The 12,800-nt window shown below is 46.8% G+C and overlaps 1 protein-coding gene across 5 annotated transcripts in view; it reads right to left on the bottom strand.

Moving 5' to 3' along the window:
• ACSS2 (acyl-CoA synthetase short chain family member 2) overlaps positions 1 to 12,794 on the bottom strand; it is a 36,945-nt gene extending 24,151 nt beyond the window's left edge. For 3 of the 5 annotated variants that reach the window (XM_026076766.1, XM_026076767.1, XM_026076765.1), the window contains exon 1: positions 12,479 to 12,659. In XM_026076766.1, the coding sequence (XP_025932551.1) occupies positions 12,479 to 12,567 (89 nt within the window). In that variant the 5' untranslated portion in view covers positions 12,568 to 12,659. Of the gene's footprint in view, positions 1 to 12,478; positions 12,675 to 12,752 lie in introns of those variants that run through there. The other 2 variants (XM_026076769.1, XM_026076770.1) reach the window with 1 other exon arrangement.
• Between the last annotated feature and the right edge of the window lie 6 nt (positions 12,795 to 12,800).

The raw sequence follows: 12,800 nt of genomic DNA, 5'->3' as shown, positions 1-12,800 counted from the left end.
AGGAGAGATTGCCCCACCCTGCCCTTGCTTACTACCATCCAAGTTCCTGATCTCCTGCCTCCACAGCACTGGGCAGCAAATACCCCAAGGAGTTCTGGGAAGGGTGAAAAGATTTTCAGATAAAAGGCTTGCCAGAAACATCACCCTCTGCATTCCCGGCTGCCACACTCAAACCCTATTTCATCATGACACAGACCAAGTAAGAAGAGAAAGCTGCATAACAGAGCTTAGTCTTGGAGGGGCTGGCAAAAAAGGTTTCCCAGTACATTCAGAAATATTTGGGAGTACTTTGAGAGAAAACTGCTGATGTAAAATAAGCAACAGAAAGCCTGGGGAAAAGAAAAATCACTTTAAGAACATCGTCTTTCAAATCAATATTTTTAACTTGGAGACCTGCTTCTCTGTGGCTACTTAAATCAGCCTATGACCTCCCTCTCCAATACCCCCATATGCACAGGTCGGACCTAACTAAGCTCTCAGGTCTGTCTCTGTTTGAGCCAGACCATGTACCTGGGGTGAACAAGTTCCCATTGCTGCAAAGAAACCCAGACCAGGCCAGCAAACGGTGCCCTGAGCGTTGTGCCCACGTACGAGTGAAGCAGGCTGCCTGCTGTCAGACTGCCGAACCTTTCGATCCGTGCACCAACGCAGAGACCGGCCCCAGGGAAGAGGAAAACATCGTGGATAAGATTTTGCAAGGCTGTTGGAGCTGATGGTGGAAGTCTCGTCTCCCAGTTCCTCCTTCGGTGAATCTCAAAGCACTTTAAGAAGGAGGCCAGCATCCCTGTTTTTCACTCAATGGATGAAAAAGCCAAACTGCAGAGGTAGGAAGTTACTTGTCCACAGTCAGAGCTGGGAACAGAGCCACACCGTCCTACCCCTGTGCTCTGGGCAGTATGACGTGCCGCATCCAGCCCCGGTGTCCATTCTCTCCAGCCCAATGGACTCCATCTAGGGCATTACCGTGCCTGTACCTCACAACACAGCTAAAAATAGAGCGTATTTCTAAAGGGACGCTGGGCCACCACCTGCTCTCTGAACAAGGAATCAGCCCTCTGATCACCTTTAAAAATATCAGTCCCAATTCTGGAAGTGGACCTGTACAGATCCACTTCTCAAGTTCAAGCAAAACCATGCAGGGTGTAAAGGGCTGACCTAGTGCAGAAGTTTTAAGAAACCCCCATGAGCAGTGGAAAGACTTCTAACCTCTCCAGAGGCTGCTGATGCAGGAAGCAAGAGCTTGCCAGTACAGAAGTGCAGCCTGTCACTCATTCTAATTAAGTACATTCTCAGCTACTATTTGCAGCCTTTCAGAATTTGAACAAGTATCAGAAGCTCCTAAAGAATTTTTTTTTTTTTGCCATCCAACCACTGCTCATTGTGCTGTTCTCCGAGCCATGCCTACAGAGCAGAAGCCAGCTAGAGGTGGACACCGCTCAAAAATCACTGCTATATTTAGTGACCCTCTAGAATTCCCTCCGATCTTTCCGCTCATTTGGCAGGCTATGCCCAAAAATTTGCTCCAGGCCCCTTTCACTAGACTGTAGGATGCTCAGATGTCACTAAAGGAATCAACACTTCACAACTTACACTGTTGTTGGTTAAACAGCCAACATAAGCAAGCGAGTGAAGTGGATGAGATGGGGTTTGTGGTACTTATGTTCACACCTGGGAGCGTAAATACTCAGTAGTTGTATTTTTGGAGAACATAGGACTGACAGCGGTCTCTAAGCTCTGCTTCAAGGAAAGTCTTCTCATTGCTTTTTCACATTTCCCTGACAAAATAAAGTAGACAGTTTACAAGCAATACAGACCACGTGCAAATCACCCTGGTGCTCGTGTCAATAGTCATTAAGTGCTGGCATGTATATGTTCATCAGCCAGGCGAATTCTGCTAGTCCGTCACCTGCGGCTTTACGTTTTTCTCACTTGTTTGATATTCAGTAACAATAAAATAGAGGGAATATACACTAATTCTAATTATGTTCTTATTTCCTAAAGTATTTTACAATACAGAAAAATAGCCAATAAAGAAAAATGATGGCCTTTTACCTATTTTATCTAAAGCAAAAGCTGTTTAAGTTTTTTTTAAACACAGTGTCTAGGGATCATGTAGTGTTTCAACACAGCTCATATGCAAGACGCGTTCCACTGTGTTTCTCCAATATTTGGGTTATCTCAGCCATCACATCTAATCCTGCAAGTTAAATCCACAGGACACTGCACCAGAGTGTGACAGTTTGACATAGGAGAAAACATCTTAGATGTTTACCATAAGTAATATTGTCAGAGAAGCACAGACTACTTTTGCCAGCCCAGGGGGAGGAGAGCTTATCTGAAGTATGACACAGCTGACTCCTTGTTTAAACACTTTGCAAACAGACCACGAAACACAAAATCCTGGACGAAGCTTTTGTAAGTAAAATAGTCAACAAGCTGCCTGCAGCTGGTAAACGCCCCATTTTGGAGAATACTGCATCTCTGGATGGAGCATACTGCCAACTATTCGAGACTTTCTACAAACACTGAATGCCAGGCAAGGTGATTTCAATGGAGGCTCAAAGAATATCCATCAAGCCCGTAACAGGAAACCAAGCCTTTAATCAGATTTTTGGTAGAACTTTCAGCTTCATGCCTTGGAAGCCTCCAGAGGCGATGGCCAGATATCATCTGCTGAACTGTCATCTCATTCCATATTAGAAATATCTTAGAAGAAAGTCAATGGCAACAAGAATGCAGAGCGTGCTTAACTATCGGGTAGGCCAGATGTGAAAAAGAAACCAGGAAGACCAGTAATTCCCCTGGAGGCATTCCCCTAAAGAAGGAAGTTGACACCTGCCAAAATGATCAGCTTTGAATGTCTACAACAAAAAGTCAGTTTACAGAGGACTGCCAAGACTCGTGATTTTGTACCACACCCCATTCTGACATTCACCCCATCGAAACTGCAGAATACCAGCTATCTTTTCAACAAACAACATGCAGAAATGCAAATAGAGAACTGAAACCCTGCGCCAGACATGGACAACGGCTCTAACACAGCCCCAGAGTCTGAGAACAGCCCGAAAAAGTCTGGCTCATTACGCTGGTGAGATTCAAGAAGTTTTGGCAAATCAGTGCTATAGCCGATGGCTTGGGGCACAGAAAGCCCAAGAGGCACAAAAAACGCAACCACCCACGGGGGAAGCGTCATGCTAGTAACAAGCATCCGCTAGGGACCTCTTTTTGCAGAGCCCGACCACCCTGTCCCCTGTAAACACCACTAATCAGAGCAAGTCTCATGCCCTTGCAGGCCTGATTCCTGTCTGCTCCTTTCAYGCCAGGTTGCTTGGGAAGTACATACAAACCATTCACACAGCTAAAATAAAATAATCGGGTTTTCTAGTCAGAAGAGAAAACTAAAGGTTTGGATCCCCCATGGAGAAGGGCATGTCCTTAATCTGCACAAAAGTTCACCATCCTCTTTATCCATGAACTACATTTATCGACCTGCAGTTTCACCTCTCCTGCCAATATCCTCCATACGCAACCGCTGTGTAATCACAAAGTCCCTGCCAGCAGTAAGCAAACTATTCTTAAAATATATCAAGGTGCCTGTAATCTATGCCAATGTTACAAAATATAGTTACAAGAGCAAGTTTCACAGGCTATGAGAAAATCCAGGCGCTCCCATATGTGCTCACACACACACACGTCTCTCCTCTCCCAGGCAGTTTTGTGCAACTACGCACACAGAAGCATGCAGAAAGAAGGCTCTGTAAAGGGCATAAGCCAACCTTTTAAGACAGTGGTGCAAGAAGCGATTCATGAAAACGTCTCAGATCCCCTGTGCTGAACCAACAGGGGATCTGTCAGTCCAGTGAGCAGCATGAGGAAGAAATACCAAATAAGAACATGATGAACGAGAAACCACAGGTTTCATTTACACKGAGCTATTACACTTCAGGAATGGGACTTTCACAGCAGCTCAGTCACCAGCCTCTTAGACTAGAACAAAAGAAACACCCTGCTCTGGGTCAGAACCAGGGTCCAGTGTTTTGTCCCCAACAGCAGCAGCAGCAGGAGATGTTTATGGGGGCATGCTAGCCAACCACCTCTGGCAGTTCAACACCAGTCTCAACACTGATCCCTGGGGAACCTGCAGCTGATCCTGAAAAGTGACCATTAGAAGAGAGGAAGCAAAGGGCAAGGCTTAACCAGATCCATAAAAAGACCATTTCCATTCCTGAGGAACTTAATTTGCTGAAGGTCTTCCTGGAGAATGTGATCCGCAATGCTGTCACCTACATGGAGCACGCCAAGAGGAAGACGGTCATGGCCATGGACGTGGTCTATGCCCTGAAGCACCAGGGACACACCCTCTACAGCTTCAGCAGTTAATTTCTTGATTAACTTCTCATGGGAAACCTCATCCGGGGCTGTTTGAAAACAGTCATAACCGTGGGCTTACTGACACCCTCATGGAGCTCCAGGAGGTCTGTGAGGCAGGACCTCCCCTTCCAGTAGCTCTGCTGACTCTATCCCCACAGGCTGCGCTGGTCCATGCGCACAGTGACCTTATTCCTTACTACAGGACCCACCAGGGATGCAAGTCAGATTCACCGGTCTGTAGTTCCCAGGACCTCTCTACAGCCCTCTCTGCAGATGGAGTCAGGTTGGCAACCTCCCAGTCCTCGGCACAGTGGCCCTTTGCAACAGCACACTGCACGCCCTGGCCAGCAGCTCAGCAATTTCACATTCAAGTTCCTGCAGTGAGTGCCATCTAATCTTGGACTCTTCTATTGCCATCCAACTTATTTATTTGGTCAAATACTTCCYGGCTATTCCCTTGTATATATATAGACAGATACTGTTTCCCTGCCAGCAACCGCTACCAAGGGCTTCAGAGCAAAACACTAGGAACAAACAGCTCTGACACAACCCGAATGAAAACTGCTTCCCTGCCTCTGCGCCGCTGCCAGTATGCGTGCTCAAGCCGGAGGGCTTCTTTGTGCCACCACTCTCCTTCCAGCTCAGCCTGCGAGCAATCGCCCAAGTGCTGCCGAGGGCTCGCTCCCTTTGCAGGCTTCGACTCAGGACTCRTTAGAAGGGATCGTGAGAAGGGGGRAAAGCCCCATTCTGCCTGTGGGGAGCAGGTTTACAGGTTGTCTGAGCTCCGAAAAAGCTACYTGCAGCGCAGATCTTCAGTACTGCTGAATGTCCTCCCACAGAGGCATGAGTCCTGGGAAATTTCACAACAGACAAAACCATAGGCGGCTACAGGCAACGTGTAGTCCAGCCACCACCACCCTTTAATACTTGCCCTCCTCGTGTGTTGCAGAGAGGGGCCGAACAGCAGCAGGAGCTGTGCAGGCAGGACACCCGCCCTGCGCRGAGGGAAGCCCCGGCCCCATGGGCTGCTGCAGCCTGAGAATGACTGCCACGAATTGCTGCCTCCAACAGCCTCCTCCAGCCACTCGAGACAACGCAGTGGGACCAGTAGTGGCAACAGCTATGAGGGTCCAAGCTTCTCAGCTCCCCGCTCGTCCTCCTGCCCCTACAGCTACTTGGAGCGCACCCCAAGACTGAAAAGGCTCTGCAGGACGAGAAYGGGGCCTGGAGTCCCAGAAACATCATGCCATCCTCCCCAGCATCTCCCTAGGAATCGCATGCGTACCTGACAGGGATGAGTCAAGCTCTGCTTTCGAGTCAGTCTTCAGGAGAGAAAAACAATTTCAATTGACTACGTGTCTGCCAGCTCTCTGTATGGCTCCTAATGTGACAGGAGGCTTAAAACACTGACTCAGAGCATCCAGCAAAGCAGCCCCAGCACACCTGCACAGGACGGTACCAGCCTGAAGAAGGTATTTTGCTGCTCTCACCTGTTTAGTTCATCCCTTGGGCAAAGCCCCTCACCTGTTGGCACTGTTGTGGAGATTTCACTAGAAATAAAGAGAATGGAGGAGGCAGCGCACTGAGCAAAGGCCTGTTAAGAGAAATGCACTCAGGACAGAACAACCTCAAGATATGACAGGAGAAAACTGGTGGATGCCAGATCTCAGCAAACACACACTCACATACACACACAGAGTCTGTGCAAACAAGCTCCAGGCCATGACCACTGTGTTTTCTGAGCCATCCCTTCAGGCCAGGCCAAGCATCTCCAACCCCCCAGCAGGTACCACCACACTGCCCTGGGGCAGCCCCTTACCCATATCCCATCTGCAACTGCTCCCATGGTACGACAATCAGTGTGATTAAATGAGACTGATTAATTCTCAGTCCAGCACGGCCTTGCTCTAAACAGTCCCCACCTGAAGATGGAGACTCCATTCACTGATGAAGAAAAGCCAGGGAGCTACACCTGAGAACAAAATACAAGTCCCTTCAGTCCTACTTGCACTTATATATAAGCACCCAATGCACTAACCATACCGGCATTCACCTCCTGAAAGCAAAGCTTTGGGAAGAGGTTTTGTGCAAGCTCTGCAGTGCCTTTTGGGCTAGGAGCAGATACTTTTAGACAGGTTAGAGCTCCTGGAACCGGAGCAAACCTTCCAGAGCTACGTAACAAACCTGCTGACCAAGTGCAGGTGGATGCTGGTGAGCCAAACCAATGCCACTTCCTTTAGGAGGGGCAGCACTGCCTTAGCAGATAGTGCCAGATACAGCATTATCTCCTCACACCTCTCTCTAAATGAATTTGGTTGGCCTTCCCATGGCTAATCCTCAAGCTCTTCACCAGTTCCTGCTTCTTCCAGTTCTCAGCAGTTACTGACAGCACACATGCTGCCTTCTATGTCTTCACATATATGTCCTTTCACTGAGGTCTGGGGCCAAAAATAAAGACATACTACTGCTTTTGCTGAATTTCTTAGCATTTCTCTGATGTCACCAGCTGATGCCCCTAGGCTGTATCCAGTAACTAGTTAGAGTTCTTCCAGACTTTCTTTCAAGACTCTTCAGTCAATTTAGGGAAACTGTTCAAGACATTCTCACTTCCTGCCTTGCTTCTTTTCAGACGGGCAGAAAGAATTTCACCAAAGAAATTAGCCAAGCACGTCCCTCTTCAAGACCCGGACATGTCTGAGCTACTACAGCTATCTTCTTTCTTCCGCATTTTAATACTAGGTTTTCATTAATGCTCCCACCATTCCCACTATTGCAGTAGTCACGCAGCTCAAAATCAGAAAGCATCTCTGCAAAGCAGAAACGTTCTCTTTTAAAGGTAGGAGACTGTTCCAAAGCATGCAGTAAACTGGACAGATGCTGCTACTACCAAAAATTTTGTAACAGCCACACAAAGTCCCAAGGAGGGCATAAAACCCACCAGAAGACAGCTACCCTTCTTACCATGACTCAAGCTACAACTATCACAGCTCTTAAAGGAGTTTAGAAGATCTGCAGCTTAGTGAAACACAAGTGTATCCTATATATTTTATTACTTACTTCAGGTGCACCTAAATTGCCCCATTCCCAGCTGCAGAGCAGTGAACTGTCCAACAGTGCAATAAGTAAATGCCTGCCAATAATGAAGACCACAGCTCTGTCACTCCGCTCTCAGCACATGCCAAGCCAAGCGATGGGGAGGCTATGTGGATCAGTGGGGACATACTCCAGAAGACCCCTCAGATTTACAGGGACAAGTAGGTCACCCCTTTTCCAAATGAGAATCCCCATCAGCAGAAGGGAACTGCGCTGAGCCTGGCTAGTGCTGCAAGCACTGATGAAACGCATGGTAACTTTTCCATGAGTAATGCTTCTTCTTGCTATAAAGCTTACTGGAATTACCCTCTTTTAAGTAAGCCCTTCAGAGTAGTTAATTGAGGAACAACAGCATCRGCTATGGCTCTTTAGTAGCACCTACCCAGTAGCTTTGGCTGCTCTCACCAGCTCGCAAACACATGCATGGAAATGTGTACCAGRGAGCGCCTATGTAAATGGAACCCTCCCTCTGGTGAAATTTCTTCCTTCTAAACAAGTTGTGTGATTTAGGGATGTGTTTTCACTAGTAGAAAAAGTGTTGAAAGAGGCCGCATCACTGGAAGTATGACAAGTCACTCAGGAAACCACTAAAGAAATGAACAGTCAGTTTGGCGTGGGACACTCCAGAGCCCTGAAGCCCGTGGGAGTAGCTGAGTGCATCGTGTAGAAGCTGGCTATGATTAAGCACTTCTGAAAATCTTGATGTTAACAGGCACCACTGTCAGTGCTGTCCACGGGACAGTAATGGAAGACTAATATGTGTAAAGGTATCTAAAGATAAAAGCACACCGTCAATCTAGATTCTGGAGGTCAAACACTTTGACTGYTCTCAGCAGTTTAAGGCAAGAGTATTTCTGCAAACAGAAAAGGTCCAGACCCTGACAGCAGAAATGCAACTGTAACACAGCCAGCACCTGGCTCCATTTCAGCTCTGAGATGACACATCCCAGAATAAAGCATTCCAGATTGAGCTGTGGCTGCCACTCTGATAAGAACAGCAACCAGTTCAGCACCTACCGGCAGCCCGCAGGGGCCCCAGGAGAGAGCATGYGTGATATTTTCTACTTTTTTGTTGCAGGCATGTGCTCAGACTGAATGGGCATTTGGACTCTGAGGAATGCTGAGGTACAACRGCAAATCTGTATCCTCTCTAGAAGGCTGCTGTCAACTTTTATTTCCAGCTTCCTGCTAAAAAAACCTCTAGTGGCAGTCAGGGAGTAGTGCTTTGCTTTTCAATTGATTGGGTTTTTTTAAAACAAYGCTCTCTCTTTCTTTCTTACAGAACGATTTATCGGAAGATAGCCCCTAAATCCTTTATTAGATTAAAAAAGTTTTTTTTCCATTTTATCTTTGCATGTCATGTTTATTCCAGATCCAGAATTGGAACGATTGGCAGTTATTTTTCCATTTAAACAAAGCTGCAGTAAGTTCTGGCAGCCTTTACTATCTTTGCTTCTCCTTTCTAAATATGTTACTTCACATGCAAATGCAAGAAAGCAGAAAACTGATACGCTCTTCCGAAGCCGGCAGCACTCAGTTAAGCCCCTGCAGCTGGGCCTATGGTGAGGCGAAACCATAGCGTGCCAAATTCTGCCTCCAGGTCCCCCGGGGCAGCTACCAGTACGACAAAACGGGCTGASTGGTTTGAGAAATGAAGTTCACCAATTAGCGCTTCTGCTGTAGACAGATCAGGAAATGGAATAAGTTCTGTTGAAGTACCTTTAAACCCAAGGGTCTAATTACGGAGAATACGGGAGAGTTTTGTAATAACTGTTTTGTTTCCTGAATTCCCACCTGGTTATATTTTTACCCCAGAAGCAGGCCAGGCAGACACTTATCCTAGATTATCAACAGGCATTTCAGCACACGACGAAGAGTTTGCCTATGCAACAGAGCTGAGCTTACAGCAYGGTGAAAGCATACTGTTTGCTAACTTTGGTTAATGCTGGCAACAACCACAGGAAAAGAAGTCTTCAGGACTGGTTCAAGTCTCATGAAAGTGCCCTCAGTGTCTCAGCCGCTGTGCCCAGTGTGTTACGCCTGCAAGGTCCACGATGGCTACGGCAGGTATCTACCACAGCATTAACTTCAGTCTTCCCACACAATTATGAAAGAGATTTCACTTTTGAGACAAGCACTTTATCAGAAACATTTCCTGGCTCTTCCGTTACATTTTAGGCCACATCAGCAACACCAAACACAGAAAGAGGAATCAAAAGCAGCAGGGACAGAAATACTTGTAACGTTCACGAGCGGCAGGAGCTATCGTAGTGAAACAGGCAACGGAGAAGCTGCAAGCGCTTCCTACTGATCCCGAGGGGCAGTTTGGAACTACACAGTCCTAACAGCACCCAGAGGATGATACCGTGACGGCAAATGTCACCTATGTACGAGTTACGCAGTGTGAAGCGATCCCGCAGACTGCCCCTTGTGCGGAAAGAGCAATCCCACAGGGGCAGGCCGCAGAGCTTGCCAGCACATCTGATCGCAGCCTTGCTCAGAGCCTGAAAGGGCCCATAGGCTGAGGCACGTCCCCGCGTTCAGACCCTTTGAGCACGGCTGGTTTTTGCAATACAAGGTGACTATCAGCGTTACAGGAATTTTCAGAGCAGCTTGGCAAGAACAGATCCTGATGAACCACTAGCTCCCTCCCGTCTAGGCAAAACTTGAGGCAACCATAGACAACGCAGTAACATCAGCTCTAATTTTTGTCAGKACACACTTCTTAGATAGGCTCTGCAATGCCTGGAAACATTATTCACTTTTCCCCAAATCCTCCTCTCTGAAAGCAAAGGCCATGAATCATGTCTCTTCAGAGCTCTCGTACAATTCATCAGTCACTGATACCTCCGTATAATCTCAGCTCCTTTCTCATCTAACTCTCCCTATGTATAGGCATTCCTAAAAGGAAGAAATTTGCCAAGGTATTTAAAAATAATAAGTTTTTCCTAGGAATTCTCTTTGGCTTTTGGAGGCTCTCATTCCTTTTTGGCCTTTCACAAGTATGACAAGTCTCTAGGGTTTTAGAAAGCAGGGCTTGCTCAATAAAGTGTTTTGCACAAGCCTGCAAGGACAAGGAGAAGACACTCTTTTGTTACTGGAGAAAGGTATGTGCCTGGAAAGGCATGTGCATGTTCCCAAAAGAGTACTTTTACAAGTAACGACCCCTAGCCCTGTTACCTCAAGACCCCCTGGGCCACATGTTTGCACTGCCCATCATATTCAGTGTGCTCTTCATTCACAACTAAGCTTCAGACACCCCAATGCCCGCTTCAGAATCAATCACTCACGATGAAGCACGCTAGGAGAATTTACCCCAAAACCGTGTCTGGAGAAACTGCCTGCTAAGGGGAAAGGGAGCTTAATTTTTAGCACTGCAAACACCGAGACTGATGTGCACCTTTTTAATACCCGCTTCAAGTATTGCTTAGCATCACAATACTCCCACAAAGCCTGCCAAAATAACTAATGAGAAAAACCTTTACTAAGGCCAGATTAAAGCTGTAGGCTGCTGCCTATCCGTCACACACAGGTGTTGATGTGGAAGAAGAAGGATGAGGCAATGACGAGCACCCTCCCTCCGGAAATCCCAGCACAGCTGCCAGCCCCGGCTGCCCAGGAGCCTGCCAAATGGCTTCTGTTTGTCATCGACACACCTTTACCTGAATGAGTTTACAAAGGAGTTTTCATTCAGAAGCTGAAGTCATTTTACATCCGAGTGAGTTGGAGAATGTAGCTGGCTGGTAGAGAGGTAAACACTTTCCACCATTTCACCTGCATAAGCTACAGTCTAAGTCAATATGATTATTTGTTAGGTGGCAATTCTTCTACAGCAGTAGTAGGTGCACAACTGAAAACTCAAGTATGAGCCCCCAATTACACAACTGTAGAGAGAACTAAACTGCCATAAACTTGTTCCTCTGTGCAGGGTGGTAGCCACAAGTCACCTTGATGCCAGCGGCATGGGGGGACTCTTTGACTGCACCAGCTTATTTAGAGCAGCACAGTTGTTCATCATTAAAAAGTCCAAGCATTTTTTTTTATTGCAATGACAGTTAAGATTTATACAGCTGCCCCTCTGAAGGCAATCACAATAACCTAAGCTAGCACTGCATCTTAGCAAGCTGCATGTGTTTCGCTTTGCTCCTGCACTGCCACATGCAGTTATGGGAACACAGATGCAAGATAAACGCATGACAGTTGAGTGAAGCGGCAGAACGAGAGCAGGCAAGGCAGCGTCCTCAACCCAGGGAGCGGAAGCGAGGTGCCAGCTGAGCCAGGTCTGCAGTACAGCATTAGTTCTGGATTTCAGCAACTGCCAGTGAAGCCCATTTCACATCAATATGAAAGTTTCAGCTTCATTTGACTTTTCAGACTAGTAACTACTCTGAAAACAACCAGGCAAACAAACAAACTCAAGATAGGGCTGGAAGTTAACTGTTCTTCCTGAAGGTAATGTCAGAGAAACCAGCCATTTAGAGAGTTTCACAAAGCTATACAAGCCCAAAAGCGAGAAATCAATACATAATTTCAGGTTTTAGAAGAACCTTTCTGCCAGAGAAGTGGAAACTTGCCAGACCAGCAGAACGTGGAAACGGGAGGTCTGGGTTTAATTCACTTTTTGATTTTGGATGTTATTTGTTCCTGATCCCATTTCCCTACCCGCAGAGCGGCACCTACTTATTTCACAAGGATACTGTGGCACCTGCCTAAATAACGTCTGTAAAGCAGCATGACTGATCTTAGCTTTGGTGGGTACAGTGGCAAAGGCAGAGCTAGAAGTTGGGAGATCCTTGCTACTATGCTGTGCCACCTCAGTGCATCCCAAGATTGGTGAAGAAGCTCAATTACACAGCTCCTTCGTGGAAAGCAAACACCTGCTGTATCTAGGAAAAGATTAAAGCCTCCTGGGTTTTATTGTGTTTTAATTCACCTCAGCAGAAATCAGTATCATTTATGCACTTGGGCATTACATTTACACACTGTCTACATAATAATAAAAACAGGAGTTTACCAGTAAAAAGCAATTTTGTCCCCAAGCTTCTTCTCGTCGACATTTCTATCCAACAGGTTGTAGCAGATGTTGGTCGTCGCCCCTTTCATCCATTCGATAAAGATCTTTCCTTTCGTCACGTCGAAGTTGTACTTCAGAAACGGTCCGGAGTGCTGGGTCTTCCAGTAAAACTCTTTGGCAATGTCACCCCAAAATTCTGCAAAACAGCAACGTTCAGATCCAGGATAAAGGAATAAATTAATAATAATAACAATAACCCCCCCCCGTTACTTACGTAAGTCGCTGGGGGCACCCAGAGGCAGCCGGGGCCGGCGGCGAGGGG

This window comes from Apteryx rowi, unplaced genomic scaffold (genome assembly GCF_003343035.1).
Source record: "Apteryx rowi isolate R43461 unplaced genomic scaffold, aptRow1 scaffold_44, whole genome shotgun sequence".
In the NCBI taxonomy this organism is placed as follows: domain Eukaryota; kingdom Metazoa; phylum Chordata; class Aves; order Apterygiformes; family Apterygidae; genus Apteryx; species Apteryx rowi.
Note: the sequence above shows the minus strand (reverse complement) of the source record. Positions and strands in the feature narration are given on the sequence as shown.